A 23,383-nucleotide genomic window follows, 5' to 3' on the forward strand; every position below is an offset into this window, starting at 1 on the left:
CTGTAGCATAAAGTTAGTGATACAATCTACACACAAAAACTAAGGCCATATCTAAGTTCCTGGAACTGTTTTCATGGTTAGAGTTGTTGAGGTAGGGAAGCAGCAACATTGATGAACTCTGGCCAGGTAAGGATCTGTAATAAATTTCTACTCTGTTGGAGCAAATTTGGTCCCAGAATTCAGAGATGTTTGAGTGATTTCAGGTATTAGAATTGGAGGGCTTTGAGGAGAGTGTCTACTACTGTTAGGTAAAGTTTATGTTTGGATGTATAGACCTCAAGGCTGGGTTGTACGCTATTCCTTGGAAAGATCTATAGAATATTAAGATGTTAAATTATTCAATTTTACAGTAAAATATGTGGGTTTTGTGTGTGTCTATCTCTAACCCACCCGTTACCAAGCCCTGCCTAAGTTAACCTCAATTTTATTCTTAAAAGACTAGGTAGAAAACAATTTTTATCTCAGCTGGGTCTTGTTTCAATATCAAAAGCTTTTAGAGTTAGCTTTGCTTCTATATACTTGCATGTTATGTGGCTCAAAATTTTGAAATGGTGGCTAATATTACTCCTCTCTTGGACTAAAAGCTTTTTGTTATCTTCCTCTCCCTTTTCAAAACTGCAAAGAACTTTTCTGCCTCTGGGTCTTATCTATTTTAGGGAGTGAGTCATTCATTCACTCATGAATTCAAATAATATCTGAGCACTTACTATTAATATATGCCAGGTTAAAATCACAGTCACTTTCTAAATTCCATTTGCTATGTTTACCTTTGCTAGACTTTTCTCCAGTCCAAAGAACATTTTCTTAAGCAAATTACACTATTTCTCATTTTTATTTTAAGTTTTGATTGGTATGAGATAACTTTGCTTGAATTATTTTAAGATTGCTTTTTTGTTTTTAATAAAAATACATAAACAAAATAAGGTTTTGTCAATGGAGACTTCAAAACCTCCTTTTTCTTTTCTTTAATTTCTTTCATCATTTAACACTCATTGTTTTAGGTTTCTATGTCTGTCTTTTTTCCTTTTGAATAGTCTGTTAAGTAGGGCCCATCTATGCTTTAGTCTTTTTCTTTCCTATTGTTTGCTATAGTATTAATAATAACTTTTTTTAAAAAGTAAGGATTTTTGACATATAATTCACACTTTTAAGTAAATTCACCCATTTTTAGTGTACAATTCTATGAGTTCTGACAAATGCACACAGTCATATAATTAATTGTTACTAAAATCAAGATATAGAGCAACTCCATCCCCCAAAGTTCCTTCCTACTGTTCCCCTCCTCCACCTCCAGCCCTGGCAACCACTGATCTGCTATTAATCTCTATTCTTTTACTTTTTCCAGAATGACATATAAATGCAATCATATATTAATAGTATGTAGCTTTCAAATCTGGCTTCTTTCATTTAACAAAATGCGTTTTAGATTTATTCATGTTGTGTAGATCACAAGTTTGCTCCTTTTTTATTGCTGAATAGTATTCTGTTTTATGGATACACCACAGTTTGAAACACATTTGAGTTGTCTTCAGTTTCTGGCAATTATGAACAAAACATTTATTTAGTAACTGCTTTTTAAATGAGAATAGCTTAGAGATGGGGCAGCATAATAGTGTGAAAACAATCAAGTGGGAGGATAACAGAGACCTGGGATCTCATACTAGTTTTGCTTCAGTTAGCTGTGATTTATAATTTAATCTCTCTGTGCCTACTTCTTCTTTTGTAAAATGTGCATTACTCAAGGCTTATTCTAGTTTTAAAATAGAATGATTTTGTGCTATATAGGTAAGGCACTTACTACAGTGTTAAGAGGATAAACTATAAATGGTTACATACATTTTATAAAACTATTATATAAAATCAGTATAACTAGTGTTTAAACTTAGAGGTCCTTTTTTTCTCAAGTTCAATCACAAATGGTTTGAAAATAATATAATTTGCTTAATTTCATAGGTCCTGTAATGTCAAACTTTTTATTAATTGTGTAATCCAAGTGATTTGACATTGGCAAATTATTTTAACTGAAATATTAATATTTATTTATATTATTTATTTTATTTCAAAATATTTTAGGCTTTATTTTTAACAAGTATGTATTTATTTTTAATTTAGATGGGTCTAGGAAAAACAATCCAGGCAATTGGAATTGCTTACTTCTATAAAGAAGAATGGCCTCTTTTAATAGTGGTCCCTTCATCTCTGAGGTACCCTTGGGCAGAAGAAATAGAGAAATGGATCCCAGAGCTAGGTCCAGAAGAAATCAATGTTATTCAGAATAAAACTGATGTTGGGTAAGAATAATTTTATAATCTTTAAGAAAAAAAGTCTTTCTTACATATATTTAGTATATATTCATGTTTAAAATGAAATCACCTACAGATCATAATTTAGAAGTATGTAGCGTAGAGAATTTTATTTTACATTTTAAAATATGAATTATTTATCTTAAACCCAACAGTATATTTAATTTCTGAGGTCCTTTGTGATATATTTTTAAGGTAAGTGTAAAATATGCATACCTTTAAAGATATATGTAATATATCTACTTTATATATACCTTAAATATACTTTAACTATTTTAGGGCTCAAAAATAAATCTCACACCTTTTTAATGATTAACTTGAAACCTTGTGATCTTTTATTATCAACAACCATGATAGATTTTGCTTTCTAAGTTGTTATTAATAGTTAATGTGCAAGTTTTATATATGACTCTAGTATTAATAAGTTTGATTTTCTTTATTAAGTTAATTTATAATTGTAATATGTTAATTTTTTAAAATTTATTTATTTATTTTATAGAGACAGGGTCTTGCTCTGTTGCCCAGGCTGGTCTCTAACTCCTGGCTTCAAGTTATTCTCCTACCTTAGCATTCCGAGTAGCTAGGATTACAGGTGTGAACCACTGCACCTGGTTAATTTTGATATTTTATGTCTTTTTTTTATTTTAGAGCATTAATCTGTCAGATATTTTATATCTTGAAAATATTTGCTGTGTGGTTATTTGAAGTCCTTACTCTAAAAATCTATCATAATGTTGCTAGTATTTTTTTTCCTCATTTTGCTTTCTAGCCATTGCAGTAAGGCAACCAATTTGAATATTGATAAGTTATTACGTTGAATATCTAGGTGAATCATGCAAATTATCATGTTTTCAGAGGTTCAAAATTATCTATTTCTGAACCTTAAATAAAAAGCAATATGTCTACCTGAAATAAATATCTGTTAATATATAGATTTTTTTTATTACAGTATTACTTTACTATATTGTATTCTCTAAGACTGTTAACATAAAGAGTATTTGTACAAATAGAGTTAGCTTTTGTGAATGTGAAAGGATGAAATAGACAAAATAGGTGGAGGGCTTTTTGTCTTTCAACTTTGCAACCGTAATTCAGTGAAATACGTCTTTATGGGCCCAGAAAAATGTGGACACTATTTACATGGTTAAAATAAAATGTAGGCCAGGTGTGGTGGTTCATGCCTATGAACCTCCCAAAGTCCCAGCACTTTGGGAGGCAGAGGTGGGAGGATCACTTGAGGCCAAGAATTTGAGACCAGCCTGGGCAAGACCCTGTCTCTACAAAAAATTAAAGAATTGGCTGGGCTGGTGGCATGCACCCATAGTCCGAGCTAGTTGGCAGGCTGAGGCAGGATAATTGCTTCACCTCAGGAATTTGAGGTTACAGTGAGCTATGATCATGTCACTGCACTCCAGCCTGGACAACAAAGTAAGACCCTGTCTCTAAAAAAATAAAATAAAATAAATAAAATAAAATGTAAATAATAATTATACATAAATCTCCTCTCTAATAAAACTGCATAAAATTGAAAAGACTTAAGAATGTAGAAAATGTAGAATTTAAGGCCTCCATAGCCCTCTTCTGTTAGCTATAATTTATTCAAATGTTACATTTAAATTTTCTTAAAAATATGTCTCTTCTGTTATCTTTTATAACTTTTAGGTCATCTAGTTTTCATTATTATTTTGGAAATACACTCTTGCAATTAAATAGTGGCTCATATTTTTATTTGAATAAAATTTAGGATATGTTAAATAAGACTACAACCCCAGAGTATAAGTTTTCTGGAGGATGTTAGCTAAAGGATAGAAAAACTACCCAATGTTTTCCAGGTACTTAAAGAAGCAGGTTTGGGTATATATCATCATGTGTTTACCACAAATACATATGCTTCCTGCTGGCATATACCAGTTATGCCCAGATCATTCACTAGTTGAGACATGGCAGAATAGAAGTTACAGAGACTGCTGCAGTGGCCTTTGAAGCCTTTGGCTTCTATGTATTGTTCTCAGTATATTTAAGTTAGTAATATTAACCTTGTACTTTTCTTTTGCAGGCTCTTCTGGTGTTTTAGAACAGTGAGAAAATCATAGGTCTTTTATTAAGTAGATTTATCCAGGGCTTAAAATCCAGTTGTCATTTTTTTAAAAAATGCAGTTGACATGGTGGTACTGGCTGCTTAGGAGCTCTGTCTTTTCTGTTAGAAGATAGAGAATTGCAGAAGACTGACTCTGCTGTATTTTTCACTGGTGATATAGAAAATGCAAAAGTGATACGTTTTAGTGTTAATGCATTCGGTCATCTAATCATTTCATTCTACAAACTTTCATTGGGACCATTGTGTTGTATGAATATATATAAAGATGAATAATACACATTCCCTGCCCTCACCAATTTCATGATACAATAAGAAAGATAAATATGTAAATGAATAATTTCATGAACAGTAAGATAAAGAATATTACAGATGTATGAATTATGGAAATCAAAAGATCAGGGATCACTTTAGCTCAATGGTTCTCTACATGACGTGGTACCCTCTCCTCTTCTAACTACATTTCATCACCCCAGGGCCAGAGGCCTTTCTGTTGTCACAGTGACTTAGGAACTCCAATGGCCTTTAATGGGTGGACCAGGAAGGGAAATGCTCTGCAGTGTACTGGACCAGCCCTGTAATACTAAGTATTATCCTGCTCAGAATACCAATAGCACCCAAGTTGAAAATTTGCCATCCTATTTGTGTGACGGTTTCATTGAAGAGTCAACTAATATTTAAGTATCTACTTTATGCATGATCCTAGGTGTGTAAAAACAAATATTATCAAAAAGTAACGTTCAGGCCAGGCGTGATGGCTCACGCCTGTAATCCTAGCACTCTGGGAGGCCGAGGCGGGTGGATCGTTTGAGCTCAGGAGTTCAAAATCAGCCTGAGCAAGAGCGAGACCCCGTCTATGCTAAAAATAGAAAGAAATTATATGGACAACTAAAAATATATATAGAAAAAATTAGCCGGGCATGGTGGCACATGCCTGTAGTCCCAGCTACTTGGGAGGCTGAGGCAGGAGGATTGCTTGAGCCCAGGAATTTGAGGTTGCTGTGAGCTAGGCTGACACCATAGCACTCTAGCCTGGGCAACAGAGTGAGACTCTGTCTCAAAAAAAAAAAAACAAAGTAATGTTCATATCATAGTAAAATGTGGCTTGCTGGATGCTAAAATCTTCCAAAGATCATTTGACCAAAATTTTGGTTTTGATTAAGCAAAATTTTAAATTTTGGATCGAGGTTTATTATATTTAAGGACTATAAAATCTTAAGAGAAATTGAGTTTCAATAGTAATACCATCTCCTTTTATTTTCCCCCTTTTCTCTTCCTCTGTATCTCTCCCCAAAAGAGCTGTATTGTTTATGATAAATTGGTTACTGGGATAGTTTTTAAGTACATGGATTTTCTTTTCTAGGAGAATATCGACCAGCAAAGTGACAGTTCTGGGTTATGGTCTTTTAACCACAGATGCAGAGACTTTGATAGATGCACTGAATAATCAGAACTTCAAAGTAGTTATAGTGGATGAATCACATTACATGAAGTCCAGAAATGCAACTCGCAGCAAGATTTTATTGCCAATAGTACAGAAAGCCAGACGAGCCATTCTTCTTACAGGAACTCCAGCTTTGGGAAGGCCTGAAGAGGTATTAAAATCCTTATACTTTGGGCTTAAAAGAAAAAAAAAGGAAAATTGAATCAATCTCCTGTTTTGTTAGTTTTTAATTTCTCAAATGCCAGAAGAGTACATTGGGAATTTCTAAAAAACTATTAATGATTATATGTGTGTTTTATTATCACTGGTTTTCTCTATTTACGTGTGAACCATAGCCAAGCTTGTAGATATGTACAAAATCTATTAATAGCCTTTAACTTTATTTTAAAGCTTTCATGTGTAGTACAAGTTTGTAACATTCTTCATACATGTGCTTGAGGTTCTTCTATGATCTAAATCTTCATTTATCCTATCTATTTTATATCATAAGCTCCTTAGGATTGGGGTTGAATCTACTTTATTTCTTTTATACTGCATTGTTGAACTTCTCTCTCTTCTTTCACTTCAAGATCCAGATTTGGGAAGATAGAGAGAAACTAGAGCTTATGTGCAAACCAGATGAGATATCTACTTAGAATGGAAGAATAAAGCATTTGCTTGATACCCCATTTAGCTTGTGCTACTCTAAGAGATGGATAATGTATAAAATGGTTAAAGGGTTGGGAATAAGAAATGATGAATGAAACTTATGAGTCTGTAAGTGTCAGTGTTCCCTAAGGAGCTTGGTCCATGAACACTGAGTCATAGAAATAACATGGGCTTGTTGTCTTATGGAGTTGCTGGGAGAGTTAAAGAAACTGTTACTTTGAAAGTACCTGGCCTTGTGCCCTGGCACATAGTAAGTACGTAACATGTGGTACCCATTATTATTATTATTTTTTTTTTTTTGAGATAGAGTCTCACTCTGTTGCCTGGGCTAGAGTGCCATGGCATCAGCCTAGCTCACAGCAACCTCAAACTTCTGGGCTCGAGCAATCCTCCTGCCTCAGCCTCCCGAGTAGCTGGGACTACAGGCATGTACCACCATGCCCGGCTAATTTTTTCTATATATATGTTTTTAGCTGTCGTATAATTTCTTTTTTATTTTTAGTAGAGACAGGGTCTTGCACTTGCTCAGGCTGGTCTGGAACTCCTGAGCTCAAACAATCCACCCGCCTCGGCCTCCCGGAGTGCTAGGATTACAGGCATGAGCCACCGTGCCCGGCCAGTACCCATTATTATTAATATATTAATTATTAAACCAAGCCTGGGTGATAGCATTATCATTGCATGTCTAACAGTATTACCTAGGCTCTCCTTTTGAATTCCATGCTGGAAATCTGAGATACACATAACAATCCATAGACAGTGATGGTAAAATGCTTAATATTACCTTTTGTTTATTTAGTTTTTTACTCTTGAATACCCACTGGTAGTGGGAGAGTAGACCCCAAATAAGTTACTTAAGTTCTAAAATTAGGTCATTGGATAATAAGGGTGATTAAAAATAATATCATGAAATATGTCATTCAAGAAAGTGTATATAAAGGATATATGTTTTTAAATGATAATAATAAAATGAATACTTATCCAGCATAAGAAATAGAACATTAACAATACAGCAGTGGCCCTCATGTCCCACTGTGATCATGTCAGTACTTTTCACCCCTCACCCAAGGTACCCACTATTCAAAACAAGGGTTTGGGACTCCTGTTTTGCCTGTCCTGAAAATTGTACAATTCGTGTTTGGGGTTCTTTAAGAAAAAGAGTATAAAATTACAAATTCTAAGTTAGAAGTTTTGAAATTGGGAAATGTGAGTTTTCCAATTTTGTTTTGTTTTTGTTTTTCAGGATTATTTTGGATATTATGAGTCCCTTGCATTTCCATATGAATTTTTATATCAGCTTTCAATTTTTGCAAAGAATCTAGCTTGAATTTTTGTAGGTATTGTGTTGAATCTGTAGATTGCTTTCGGGAGTATTGCCATCTTAACAACATTAAGTCTTCTAATCCATGAACATGAGTCTTTCCATTTATTTTTAGATCTTTAATTTTTTTTCCAGCAGTACTTTGTAGTTTTCACATTGTAAGTGTTGTTTTTTTTTTTTTGTTTTGTTTGGGGTTTTTTTAGAGAGAGACAGGATCTCACTCCGTTGCTGTTGCTCAGGCTGGAGTGCAGTGGCTCAGTCATAACTCACACTGCAGCCTTGAATTCCTGGCCCCTGCCTCCCAAAGTTCTGGGATTATAGGTGCAAGCCACCACACCTGTCCATAAATGCAATTGTTTTCTTAATTTCATTTTGGATTGTTCATTACCAAGTATAAAAATACAATGTTTTTTTTGGGTAGAGACCGTGTGTCACTATGTTGCCCAGGCTGGTTTTGAACTCTTGGCCTCAATTGGTCCTCTTTCCTTGGTCTCCCAAAGCATTAGAAGTACATGCACGAGCACCATGCCTGGCCTAGAAATATAATTGATTTTTCTGCATTTATTATGTATCTTGCAAACTTGTTGAATTCATTTATTAGTTATAATACTATTTTAGTGAATCTCTTAGGATTTTCTATATATAAGATCATGTCATTTGCAGAGATAGTTTTACTTTTTCCTTTTTTAATCTCAATGACTTTTATTTCATTTTCTTACGTAATTGCCCTGGCTAGAACTTCCAGTATAGTGTTGAATGGAAATGGTAAGAGTGAGCATACTTCCTTTAAGTACTACTTGATTTGTGGGGGGTTTCTAGATTTTCTTTATCAGGTTGAGGAAGTTCCTTTCTATTCCTTGTTTATTAAGTAATACTTAAACTTTACCATAGGCATGTATGTACAGTATAGCAAAAAACATACTATTTATAGGGTTTCATGCATTCCCTAGTATCAAGCAATTCATGGAGGGTCTTAGAACACATCCTGTGTGGTTAAGGGGGGTCTACTCTACTAATTCAGTCTCTTCATTGCTATATGTCTATTAAGATTGTTTTTTTCTTCTTAAGTCAGTTATAGTACCTTGTGTCTTTCTAGGAATTTGAACATTTCATCTAAGGTAATTTATTGTCAAACAGTTGTTCATAGTGTTTCCTTATGATCCTTTGTATTTCTATGAGGTTGATAGTAATGTCCCCTCTTTCATTCCTAATTTTATTAATTTGAGTCTTCTTTCTTTTTTATCTTGGTCAGTCTAGCTAAAGTTTTATCAATGATGTTGTTCTTTCTAAGAACCAACTTTTGGTTTAATTGACTTTCTCTATTGTTTTTCTATTTTCTATTTCATTTATTTCCATTCTAATCTTTATTGTATCCTTCCTTCTATTTGCTTTGGGTTTAGTTTACTCTTCCTTTCCAATTCTTAAGGTGGAAAATTAGGTTATTGATTTGAGTTCTTCTTTTGTTAACATAGGCTTATGCAGCTATTAATTTCCCATTAAGCACTATTTTTGCTGCAACCCATGTGTTTGAATATTGTGTCCTCGATTTTATTTATTTTAAAGTCTTTTCTAATTTTTAATTTCTAATTTCCCTTGTGATTTCTCCTTTGATCCACTTGTTATTTAAGAGTATGTTGTCATATAAAAAGGATATAAAGTACTGAAGTTGCTTTAGAAAACACTTTAGCAATTCCTTAAAAAGTTAAACATAGAGTCACTGTATGACCCAACAGTTCCATTCTTAGGTATAGACCCAAGAGAACCAAAAACATATGTTCACAAAAAATTGTATACAGCTATATCTAGTAGCATTATTCATGATATTCAAAAACTGGAAACAAGTAAAATGTTCATCAGTTGATGAATGTATAAACAAATATGGTGTGTATATGTGTATACACACACACACACACACACACACACACAATGGAATATTATTAGGCCATAAATAGGAATGAAATCCTATACATGCTACAACATGGATTAACCTTGAAAACACTATGCTAAGTGAAAGAAGCCAGACACAAGAGGCTACATATTGTATGATTCTATTTATATGAAATGTCCAGAATAGGCAAGTTCATGGAGACAGAAAGTAGGTTAGGGTTTGCCAGAGTTAGAGGGGAGGGAAAATGGGCAGTGACTACTAATGGGTGTGGGGTTTCTTTTGGGAGTGATAAAAATATTCCAGAATTAGATAGTGGTGATCGATGCACAACTTTGTGAATATGCTAAAAGCCACGAAATTGTATACTTTAATAGCATAAATTTTATAGTATATGAGTTGTATCTCAAAGCTGTTATTTTTATAAAGCATATTACCATAAAACAGTGAGATACTACTATGTGCAGCCTATCAGAGTTGTAAAAATGAAAAAATTTCATAATTCTATTGATGGGAGAGTAAATTGGGACAGTCTTTTTACAGGGCACCATGGTAATATCTATCAAACTTTAACAAGCATATACCTTAAGCTCAGCTATTCTATTTCTAAAAATATAGCCTACAATCCCTCTAATAGAAATGCAGATGAGCGGAGAGATAGATAGATGATTAATAGATATAGATGTAGATATATATACCTACACCTATATATATTCATATATATACACACAGTTATATGAACGCATTACTTTTTGTAACTGCATAAAAGCTAGAAATAGTCTATATGTCCAATATCAGGAGTCAATTTAAATATTTTACAGTACATTTACATAATAATAGGTTGCTATTCAGCTTTTAAATAATACTTTATTATTATTGCTTATCTAATTTTTAAAACTAAGTAAAAATAGATTTATCTATACTTTAAAAGTGTCTAAGATATGCTTCATTGGACAAGATTCTGGTTGTGTGACTATGTATAATAGAATCCTCTTCATGTGAATAAAAGAGAATACATACATATGCTTATCTAGATATAGAAAAATGTATAAACATGTATTTATGAAACAGATAACAGTTATCTGTGAAGAATAGGATGGCAGGGATGGGAATGGGCAATAAGGAGGAGCCTTGAAGAAAGTAGATTTTCTTTTTTCCTTTTTATTATTTTATTAACTGCTTTTATCATCATCATCCTAATTTCCTTGGAAATATTATAGCACATTGAGAACTTGTGTTGTTACAGCTTTTCATGCAGATTGAAGCTCTCTTTCCACAAAAATTTGGATCATGGACTGACTATGCAAAAAGATACTGTAATGCACATATCAGGTAGGACAAACTATTTTCTCTAAGCTTGTATCCTCACATAGTTACTGTGAACATTAAGCTTTGTAAGTCATTCTTTGTTCCAGTGTTTAACAAACTTGTGGTAACTATGGAATAATTTCTTTGAGTAAAAGCTTGTGTGGATAACCTATATGTAAAATAAATAAAAGGCATAGGTAATGGCAAAGTTTTTCTTTATTTTTCTCTTCCACTTTTTATTTATTGAAATCATTTAAGTTATTTTTATTGATTAGATACACACACACATTATACAAAAGTGAAAAGTAAGTGTTTCTTTTACTCTTGTCTCCCAGCCAACCATTTCCCTTCCCAAGTAATGAATATTGCAGTTTCTTAGGTATCCTTCTGGAGGTACTCTGTGCATGAACAAACATGTATGATTACACATGTGTAATATTATTTCATTTTATTTCTACATATATAGTAGCATAATGTGTACATTGTTCTGCAGTTTGCTTTCTTCATCTAAAATGTACTGGAGATCTTTCTATATCAGTTACTGACAGAGCTTTGACATTCATTTGAAATGCTGCATGTATTCCATTGTTTGGAATTTATTTATGAAATTACTGTGTAAACAAATGGACGTTTATTTGTAGTATATAGCTATTGCATACAGTGCTGCAGTAAATATTCTTGTGCATGCTGAGAGGCAGTAATTACAGTTGTTAAAACCATGGAAATTTAGAGGTAGATCATCTGTGTTTTATTTTCACATCTACTACTTACAGATGTTTCATTTTAGAATAGTAACTTTACCTCCTCATACCTCAGTTACTTCAGCTCTAAAAACAGAGAATAATTTTGCCTGTCTCAGAGAGTTACTGTGAGACTTACATTAGCTAATATTTATAAAGAGCTTGAACAGTGACTGTACATTGTGAACACTCAATAATTGTTAGCTATTTTAATATTTCATGTCATATACATGTGAAAAATTCTAAGATAAATTTATAGAAGTGAAATTGCTGGTTCTAAGGGCATGTGCATTTTGATATTATTAGATTTTTCCAAATCATGGTCCACAAAATTTATAGCAATTTGTATTTCCACCAGCCATGTCTGAATGTCTCTTTTCCCACACCTTGCCAACATGGTAAAATATAAATTATTTTGTTCTTACCAATCTGAACTGATAATAGCTCTAATACACATTTGTCCATTATATTAGTAAATGCAATTGAGGAGTCATTGTACGTTTTTTCTGTCAATTGTCTACTTTTGCTCTTTGCCCTTTTGTCTACCAAATGTATTGGCTTTTTTTTCTTGATATGTTGGAAATCTTCATATATTATAGAAATCGTCTCTTTGTATGTGATATGAGTCTCTCATGTTTTTTCCCCAATGTGCATGCTTTTGGGTGTTTTTTTCACCTTTCTATAATTTTTTCAAATAACCCCACATGCTTATGGTCTTTTGATGCTTTTTAAAGTGCTCCAGAGTACAGAGGTAGAAAGAATCCTCCTAAATTGTTTGTATGAAGCCAGTCTAACATTGATACCAAAATCAGACAAGATCAACACAAAAAAGAAAACGAGACTATTTCTCCTTATAAGTGCAGAAATCCTCAATATTAGTAGATTAGTGGAATCTAGAAGCTCATTAAAAGACCTAATATTGACTATAAGCAAATGGATTCATATCAGTAATTCAAGTATAGTTTAATATTAAGAAATGCATTAACATAATTAGCTGTGTTAATAATAATAAGCAAAAACTTCATTGTCTCCATATATGCTGGGAAGTCATTAGATAAAATTCACCATCTATCCTTGATTACAGTTTTTAATAAATTTAGGATGTATGTGTACATATTTGTATATATATGTATGTATCTTTCAAGCCCCAAAACACTCATGAAACACTCATGACACACTAAAATTTAGGAAAGGGTTGTTCCCTGTTACCACAGTTTACCTTTACTCTGGAGATACTGACCAGTTCCATTACCCAAAAGAAAAATAAGAGGTAAAACTTGGAAAGAAAAAGGTGAAATCATCATTATTTGCAGCTGATATTATTCATTTGGAAGATTGAGAGAATAAACTGAAAAATGTTCATAACAAAAGAGAATTCATTAAGGTGTTCTAGCACAAGATTACTATTAAAAAAGTAAGTTGTCGCCAGGTGTGGTGGCTCACGCCTGTAATGCTAGCACTTTGGGTGGCCAAGGCGGGTGGATCATTTGAGCTCAGGAGTTCGGGACCAGCCTGAGCAAGAGCGAGACCCCATCTCTACTAAAAATAGAAAGAAATTAGCTGGACAACTAAAAATATATAGAAAAAATTAGCCAGGCATGGTGGCGCATGCCTGTAGTCCCAGCTACTCAGGAGGCTGAGGCAGCAGGATTGCTTGAGCCCAGGAGTTTGAGGTTGCTGTGAGCTAGGCTGACGCCACAGCACTCTAGCCCAGGCAACAGAGTGAGACTGTCTCAAAAAAAAAAAAAAAAGTAAGTTGTCTTTTTCTACACAAATAATAAATAGTTCTAATATATAATGAAAAAATATTATTTACAATTACAAAGTGTAACAACCAAAAATATACTACTGAAGAATAAACTTAGAAATCTGTAAGATCTGTACATGAAAAACTCAAGAATATTACTAAAGGACATAATAAAAAAAGACTTATGCTGTTATTTGCTGTGAAGACTCAGTATTATAAAGATTTCACTTTTTTCTGAATTTATCAGTAGTCATAATATATCCAGGAAAAGTTAAGAGGATTTTTCTCTTAGATCCAGAAAACTGATTCTAAATGTTATTTAAAGAAATAAACAAGCAAGAATTGTCAAGAAAATTTTGAAAAACCAGAGTATTAAAGGAAGAGAAGGGGATTCTTTCCTCAATTCTTGCACACAAAAAATACTCCAAATGAGTCAAGTGTTAAACATTATTAAATAAAACCCTAAATGAAACATAGGGGAATTCTTTTATAACTTTGTTGTAGGAAATTAATAAAAAATGGATATATTTGACTGCATAAGAACTTAAAAGATATCTCCCTTTTAGAAAATACCACATCTAAAGTCAAAAGCAAAATTTCTACCTAAGGAAAAATTATTCTTGTGTTACAAATTAAAGAGAAGGCTATTTTCAACAACTGAGAAAAATGTGCAAAAAATATATACAAACCGTTGACAGAAAAGGAAATGCAAATAGGTTTTAACTACATAAATCTAACTTACAAAAGAAATCCAAACTGAAACTACAATAAGACACCAGTTTTCACCTACTATAGTTATAAAAATTAGAAAATTTGATAAAACATTATATCAATGGGCATATGCGGAAACAGGAACTGTCTTACATTTTGGTGGGAATGTAATGACTGTACCATTTATTGAAAGCAATTTTACTGTATCTACCGAAGTTTTAAAAGCCCATCCACTTAACCGAGCAATTAACATCTGAGAAGTTTATCCTGTGCTTGTTCATGTATGCTATTATATATAATTGTTCATGTATGTTCTTATTTATGTATGTTAGTCACATATATATTATATACATAAAATCATATAGGTATACATATACAAATGTACATATGTGCATAATTAATATTGCTTGATTAGTAAATAATAAATGATTGACAACAAAGACGTCATTAGGCAACTGATTATGTAAATTATGGTACATCCATAAGTGGAATCTTTGACAAGAAGGATGTAGCTATACATATAGTTCTACAAAGAATTTCTAAGATATATTGTCAAAAGAAAAGAAATTTTGCAGAAAATTGTGTTATCTTTTATATTATTTTAAAAGGTATTTATACATATACTCAAACACACATACACATACAGATTTTTCTCTGGATATCCCAGAAGTGTCAACATGGTAGCCTCCGATAGCCACTGACCCAACTTACAGCCTCTGAGACTTCTTTGTAGAAGCCACAGGGTGCTGGGGAGTCCATTTTGCATGCTGTTAGTTCAACTGTTCAGCTTAGTGTGAGTACCCAGCAGGCTGGCGATTTATAATGAAACCACCTTTCAGTGGCATGTGATCAGCAGCAGTCCCCAACCTTTTTGGCACCAGGGACCAGGTTCATGGGAGACAATTTTTCCACAGGGTGCGGGGGGCCATCTGCATACTGGTCCCTAACAGGCCAGTACTGCAGAGGTTGCGGACTGCTGCATTAGAGAACTTAACCTGCATTATGTTCTCCTTTGGAGAGAGTTACTAGCTAGAAGCTTCTTGAGGGCAGAACATTTCCCTTTTCCAGCACAGCACCTGGTGCGTGATATTCAGTGTTCATTGAATCATTGAATACTAGGTCTATTTGTTTTTTCTTACTATGTAACTCTTGGCATGGATAACATCATTCATCTGCTAAATTCACAGATGTTACCAAGCTGATGGGGTTACTCATTCATAACTTCAAACTGCTCCTAAAGATTGAAGTAGTATTAAAAAATAAACAGCACAATCACCTTGGAGAAAGATTTCTTATAATTTAGAAATTTACCACATTTAGAAAATACCACATCTAAAGTAAAAAGTTACTCAGGGCTGAACTAAGTGATTTGGATAATCTTTTCCAGCTCAACGTCTGGTTTTCTTCATATTGACTTTAAATCATGAACAAAACAGGGATGCTTATAATCAATGAACTACTACAAGAAATTCTTATATAACTGACACCATATCATTTATTTTGCTACTTTTATGTTAAAAAACTGGAAATCATTTGGCTAAATTCTCTCAAGAATTTTAAGTTAATATAATTTTGTGATATATCACAAGGTAACTAAGGGCTTAATTAATATACAAAACTAAAATAATTTAATATGAAAACTAAAATAAGTTTTGATGAAACTATAAATCCATTTGAATGCTGGTTTGGCCAAACTCATTAGTTTTTACCAAGTGATTTTTTTTTTTTTAGCAATGCATGGAAATGAAAGTTACAGTGATGTTTCACTACAATACCCCAAATTAATGTTCCCTCCTTCTACACAGAAATCAACAGTAGCATCTGTTTTGACCACTGTTAGTTGCCAACCTTCTGCCTTCTGTTCAGATAGAATCCTGATTTAGTTTAGGGATTATTGTGTGTGTGTTTGTATGTGTGTGTGTGTGTGACTTGGGGGAAGTTGACTTTGTAACCCATTTCACTGGTAGATTCTGGTCATTCTAAGCCACATGATATTCTTCTGACAACTGTTATTTGTGTAGAGTTGGTCATGTCTGAAGCATTTGAAGAGAATGGCTTTATATCAAGGTTGGAGGACAAGATGCTTGCTCTTAAGCTGAATGTGGGGAAAAAAAACGTTATCCAATTTGCTGCTGGTAGCTGTCTTCTGACTACATGGGGTATCAGATTTAGATGAAGCCAGTTCTCTGATGTCACAGGGAAGAGGTGCAAAGAACCTGGGAATCAGCTAATCCAGGAGCCTTCCTGTACTCTGAATTCCTATTGTGTATTATAGTGTATTTCTTTTTTATTAAGCAATCTTGATTCAGCGTTTCAGTTCCTTATAGTCAAAATTGTGTTTCTTGATACATCATTCCTAAATTCATTTTGTTCCTCTCATAGATCTGTTTCACATGATGCTAAATATTGTTGGGAAGCCCTTAATCACAATTCTTTATTTTTTATTTATTTATTTATTTTTATTTTTAGAGATAAGGCTTTGCTCTGTCACCCAGGCTTGAATACAGTAATGAGATCATAGGTCACTACAACCTTGAACTCCTGGGCTCAAGCAATCCTCTCACCTCAGCCTCCCAAGAACCTGGGACTATAGTTGCACATCACCACACTCAGCTAATTTTTAATTTATTTGTGGAGACAGCGGTCTCGCTCTTGTTGCCCAGGCTGCTCTTGAACTCCTGACCTCAAGCAATCTTCTTGCCTCAACCTCCCAACGTGCCAGGATTACAGGTCTGAGCTACCACACCTGGCCTTAATCACAATTCTTATAGACTGTAATTGCCAAAAGTTTGCCTACGTAAAGCAAACAGATTTATTGTATTTACCTTTTGGAGACTGAAAAAATCTAAGTGGTCAATAAGCAGTTCTTTTTTTATTTTCTCATTAGGACTTGTTTTATGATAATGTAAGTGTATACCTGTCCCTTTCTTACTTAATGCAAACTCTGTTTCAAAGAAAGGTCCATCTTTGTGAAAAACTTTATGATTGTAGAGATTATGTTCTCTGTTTTCTGTTTTCCAGAGAAAGCCATTTCAGGCTTTTCAAAAGGCATTTTTTTCGGGTTCCATCTCAAAAGTTTTATGTTATTTCTTTACTTCTTTACCTTGAAAGCACTGTGATTCCACAGACTCTGATTCATATTAAGGCACTTCCTGGCATTTTAAGTTAGTCTGTGGAATGCTATATTTTTTTCCGTAATGTTTTGATTCTTTGAAGGTGTCATTTTCACACTATAATTTTGCAGAATGCAAATTATGGTTAGTTATTCAGTTCTAGACCCATATTTTATATTTGAAATGTCATGACTGTATTCAAAATAAAGTTAAGTAAAGCTTCAGCAAAAATATAACTTTGCCTTTATAAGTTTATTAAATACCTAATTTAATGGCAAACAGAATGGTACTAATGCAAATGTGTTTCAGAGATGAGAAGTCAGGATATAAGTAACCACCTACCTGGTTTGATTTGAGAAGAACAATAAAAGTATTACTCAACCTGGACATTTTTATTCAAAATTACTTACATCATTTACTTTACTCGGTTATATTTAGAGGAAGCTATAAATACGATTTGGAGAAGGCAGCCCATTTGTCAACCATGAGCACATTGAATGATCAATTGTTAGAGCTAGAAAAGACTTTAAAAGATTACCTAGTCCCCTCTGTCATTTTATAAGGTTAAATGGCTTGTCCTGTATCTGACTTTCTTTTACCATTTTTGGTAAAAATGATATTACATTTAAGTAATAAAGACTTAGGAAATAGCAAATTTAATGAATATTATTTTACATAGAAAAAGAGGACACATAGATAACCCAGCTGTGTTAGTCTGTTTTGTGTTGCTATAAAGCAATACCTGAGGCTGGGTAATTTATAAGGAAAATAGGTTTCTTTGGCTCACAGTTCTGCAGGCTGTATAAGAAGCATGGCGTCAACGTCTGCTTTTAGCAAGGACCTCAGGAAGCTTCCACTGATGTTGGAAGGCAAAGGAGGAACAGGCGTGTCACATGGCTAGAGAGGGAGCAAAAGAGAGAGGAAGGGTGCCATACTCTTTTAAACAACCAGCTTTCCTATGAACTAATAGAGCCAGATGCTGAGCAAGAGAGAGTGTTATGCCTTTGAGTAATTAAAACAAGTCTGGTTTGCTGAATATTCTAGAGCTAAAGGAAGAAAGTCTCAAGACAATGATGGAATTCAGTAGGGGTCAGATTATACAGAGTCTTGTTCTGCATCATAATGGCAGTCAAAAGGCATTGTAGCATGTTTTTTTACTTATCAGTAATTGTGGGGTTTTTTATTGCAGTAAAATATACATAACAAAACTTATCATTTAACCATTTTTACGTGTACAGTTCGGTGACGTTCAGTACCTTCTCCTTGTGCAACTGTCACCCCTTTTCACCACTAGAACTTTTTCATTATCACAAACTGAAACTCTGTACCCAGTAAACAATACTCCCCATTTTTCTCTCCCCCAGCCCTTACAATGTAAGGTTTTAAAGCATAAGACATTCCTGGTTAGATTTATAATTTTTGTTTACTTTTTATGACACTATTTTCATATGGTTCAAAATTCTAAAAGATTATGTATACACTGAAAAATCCCTTTCACCCAAGTTCCCTTCCCTGCATGCAACTGTATATAGTTCTTAATATCTTTCCTCAGAAACTATGTGCATATTCAATCAAATTCATATATTTTACAAAGATAGTGATATAAGCATAAACATTGTTTTGTACTTTCCTCTTTTGTCCTCTTTTTGTGTCTGTAAATAACTCCTTTTTTGCATGTCATTACATTATTGGGAGTATAGTGTAGTTTCTGAGGTGGCAGGAAGTTGAGGGAGTTTGCAATTTACAACTCATATTTTCACTGTGAAGTGGGTAGAACAATTGTATAGTCAGAGAAATGGAAAGGTAGAGGGTTAAAAGTTTGATGAAAGTTGACATGGTTTGAAATTTTGCCAAATAGGAATGAGATAAGGAAATTAGTGTGGTAGGATTGTTAGCAGCACTGAGCAACCATTTGAGATCAGCAGCTCTAGATTTGTAGCAGAACCAGTCTTCTCTAAGGTTTTATTTACCCAGCTACACCCAGTAGCCAGGAAAAAAGCTTACAGTTAGAGCCATTCGAGATTGAATTTTTCTACCAGCTTATGATGCAGGGACTGTGGGACAAGGGAATTTAGGCTGTATTAATAAGAACAAAGCTAATGTATGAACTCAGAAATCAAAAGGGGTGAGGAAGGATGTGAAGACAGGAAGGATATCATGGATATGGAGAAAATAGAGCAGTCAGTTGACTGAAATATACTGATGAGATAGCAAAGACAAAGTGGGTGTAAATGAACAAGCAACCTGGAAGGATGCAGTAAGTAGAGAGTGGAATGTCTGAATTTACCAGGTAGACCTGTTTTTAGGGCTGGATTTTAGCCATAGGAATGCTTGGAGTAAATTTTAGAAGGTCATTGGAGACAAGCAGTGTAAGGATCTGAGAGGGAATTAAAAGTTGTATTTTAAGAAGCATTTTAACAAATGAAAACATATCTGGGAAAAGGTGACCAGAGTAATGAGAGGAGTCTCATATTCAGCTCTACAAATGCCTAATATTATTGATTGCCTACTATATTTAAGACATTATTTCAGAGCTGTGTAAGATGAGTAAGACATAGTGCTTGATCTTATGAAGCCTGTAGGAATATGAAAAAGAGAAGCCCTCGGGGGGAACAAGTTTTTAAATATTTAAGGATCTGTCATGTCTTAAAGGAATTAGACTTTTTTGTCTTTGTGGCCTCAGAGAACAAAACTAGTATCAAGGAGTGGAACTTAATAGGGAGATGGATTTTGGCTTAATATGAGTAAGAACTTTTAAAATATTCATACTTATATATGTATCACTATAACAATAAAAATGGAAAGGAAAAATACCATAATCCTACTATACCAACAACTTGTTTTCATTTTTTCTTTATTTCTATTCTTGTCTATATATTTGATAATTTTTCCATAGTTTTAATCTAGCTTACATGTAATGCTGTCAACTGCTCCTTTTCACTTACCAATAAATACCAATAAATGCTTTAATATTGTCTTTACAAGTTGTTCTATTTCCTTTATTTCCTTACTAATTAAAGGTATAATAGCTTATTGCTTTTGGAAAAGTGACTCATACCTATTTTAACAAACCACACAAAGAGAAAACATTTAAAAAAATATGTAAAAGGCAGTTGAAATCTCTCTGTCCAGAGATAAGCATTACTGATGTGTTTTGGTAAGTTTCCCTCTAGGTAGCTTCTCTGCTTAAGTACATAAGGATGGATGGATGGATGGATAAGTAATTTTATATAAACAGGGCCATATTGTACATACTTTTCTATAATATGCTTTTTTCATTTAATACTATTTTTAGGACATTTTTCTATATCAATAACTAAAATACATAACTTTTATTGGCTACACTATATACTTTATATATAAGATACTATACCATGTCTTTTAGGTGCATTATCTTTTTTTTTTTTTTTTTTTTGAGACATAGTCTTACTCTGTTGCCTCAGCTAGAGTGCAGTGGCATGATCATAGCTCACTGCCACCTCAAACTCCTGGGCTCAAGCGATCCTCCTGCCTCAGCCTCCTGAGTAGGTGGGACTATAGGCACATGCCACCATGCCTGGCTGATTTTTTTCTATTTTTAGTACAGATGGGGTCTCACTCTTGCAGAGGCTGGTCTCGAACTTCTGACCTCAAGTGATCTTCACACCTCGGCCTCCTAGAGTGCTGGATTACAGGCGTGAGCCACCGCACCTAGTTTAGATGTATTATCTTTAATTCTTTCAATAATCCTACAAGGTAGATGATAGTATGTCCATTTTATAGTTGAGAAAACTGAGGTTTGGAAAGGTTAAGTAACTTGTCAAGTTACATAACTAAAAAGTGAAAAGAATAAGAATTTAAACATCCTTTGCCACCACTTTTTTTCCATTATCTTTCCAATATTTGAATAATTTGGTAATTCAATGTGCATTTTTATATTATTGACTAAATAAATAAATGGACTAAATTAACAATGTTCTCTAATAAATCAAGTAGTTGTTCCTTTCTTGGTCAAATTTCTTTACCTTATAATTAATTATTTCCTTGTTTCCCATCTATTTGGTTTTCTATATAGCTGTTTTCTATACTGCTGTGTTTCTTTACTGAAAGATTCCAATAGATCTGTCAACTTCCAACAGATCTTACAAGCACAAAAAATAATCCTTTTTTCTTTTTCCTAAGGTCCTCCCTCCCACAGTCTTCTGTTATGCTCCAATCTAGACTGCTTTTTCTTTAGGCCTGTTACAAAGCTGCCATTCCTCTCTCATGGATCCCTACATTCCTGGATTCCATGACTTTTGTTTCTTAGTTTATTCCCTGGTATTTTAAATATTTTATTATGTAGAAAATTCAATATATACAAAAGTAGATGCTATATTATAATGAACCCCCATGTACTTATCACCCAGTTTCAACAGTTATCAACTAGTGGCCAATTTTGTTTTAGCTATATTCCCATCTATCTCCCCTGCCCTGTGTTATTTTGAAGGAAATCCTAGACATTGTATTTTATCCATAAAAGATTTCAACATATGTCTCTAAAGAGTAAGGAAGAATTCTTCTTAAAAATAATGAATTATAATAGCATTATCATACCTTAAAAATTAAAATTAATAATCCCTTAATATAATCAAAACATCCAGGAAATGTTCACATTTTCACTTGTCTTCTAAATATCATAATTTTACAGTGTTGTGGGGTTTTTTTAGTTTCCCCCTTATAGTTTGTTTGAATCAGTACCCAAATAAGGCTCACACATTGCAAATGATAGATGTCTCTTAAGTCTCCTAATCTCTAGGTTTCCCTTGTTTCCTTGATTTACTTATTTTTAATTTGTCTAAGAAACTAAATTGTTTGTCTAATCAGATTTTGTTGCTTGAATCCCCATGGTGTTGTTTAACACATTCTTCTGTCCTCTGTATTTCTATATTGGTATTTAGATCTAGAAACTTCCATTTTTTTGACAATTCTACTTTGTAGTGAAGTGTTCTTCTAATAGGAGACCCATTATATCTAAAGCCTCTCTTTTTATGATCTCAGCAGCTGTCAATGTTTAATACATGATCTATTAAATCATTAGACATTGCAGAATGCTGATATTCTAACAGTCTCTTCATTTAATGGTAGATATACCTCTATAAAGGAAAACTTCCCTGTATCTACTATTTGGACACTCAGTAGTTCAGTTTGTTTAGGAAGGCAGGGTAAATGTTTTCTTTTTTATTTACCAGTTTTCAACACAATAAGTCGTTTTGCTAGCATTCTCCAGTGGTGTCCAGTAAGAGTTTTTATTTTTGAAATCATCAAGTGTAAGTTCTGCAACTTTGTTGTTTCTCAAGATTGTTTTGGCTATTCTGAGTCTTTTGCATTTTCTTATACATGTTAGTATAAACTTGTTACTTTCTGCAAGGAAGTCAGTTAGAATTTTGATAGGATTGCATTGAATCTGTAGATTAGTTTTGGGAGTTTGACATGTTAATAATATTAAGTGTTCTAATTCATGAACAGGGATGTCTTTCCATTTATTTAATTTTTCTAATTTCTTTCTACAGTGTTGTGTAGTGTTCAGTGTCTGCAAGTTTTCAAGTCTTACTTTTTTTACAGATGGTATTTATCAAGTTTAGGATGTTCCCTCCTAATCCTTGTCTGTTGAATATTTGAGGGTTTTTATTTTTCACTCACGTTTTTTTTAAATCCTATTTATTTATTATCCTTATTGATGGTCAAATTGTCCCACCTTTGACAAATGGGACCATCTTCAGTTACTTTGTAACTTATATTCTACTTATTTCAGGATGATACCTTACTCCAGTTTCAGAACAATTTTATATTTCAGTATCTAGTGAACACATTTGGATTCTAGTTATCTGGATTGGTGTTCTCTATCAGTTCTATTTGTAATCTCAGTCATTGTCATTTCACTCTGAATAATTTCAATTTTTCAGCCTATCCTCCTATAATATAACTTCTGCACTCCACTTCCGCCCTCTGGTATGTTCACAGTTAGGTTGTTTTCCCTTTCTAAATCTTCTCTAGTCTGGCCGGGCGCGGTGGCTCACGCCTGTAATCCTAGCACTCTGGGAGGCCGA

At 33.5% G+C, this 23,383-nt stretch overlaps 1 protein-coding gene across 1 annotated transcript in view; it reads left to right on the top strand.

The window, feature by feature from the left end:
* Positions 1-2,112: 2,112 nt before the first annotated feature.
* Positions 2,113-23,383, top strand: part of ZRANB3 (zinc finger RANBP2-type containing 3) — a 103,640-nt gene continuing 82,369 nt past the window's right edge. The window contains exons 1-3 of the mRNA XM_045559956.1: positions 2,113-2,291; positions 5,762-5,993; positions 10,943-11,028. Of these exons, the coding sequence (XP_045415912.1) occupies positions 2,113-2,291; positions 5,762-5,993; positions 10,943-11,028 (497 nt within the window). The remainder of the gene's footprint in view (positions 2,292-5,761; positions 5,994-10,942; positions 11,029-23,383) is intronic.

The sequence above is a fragment of the Lemur catta genome, chromosome 8 (assembly GCF_020740605.2).
Source record: "Lemur catta isolate mLemCat1 chromosome 8, mLemCat1.pri, whole genome shotgun sequence".
NCBI classification, from domain to species: domain Eukaryota; kingdom Metazoa; phylum Chordata; class Mammalia; order Primates; family Lemuridae; genus Lemur; species Lemur catta.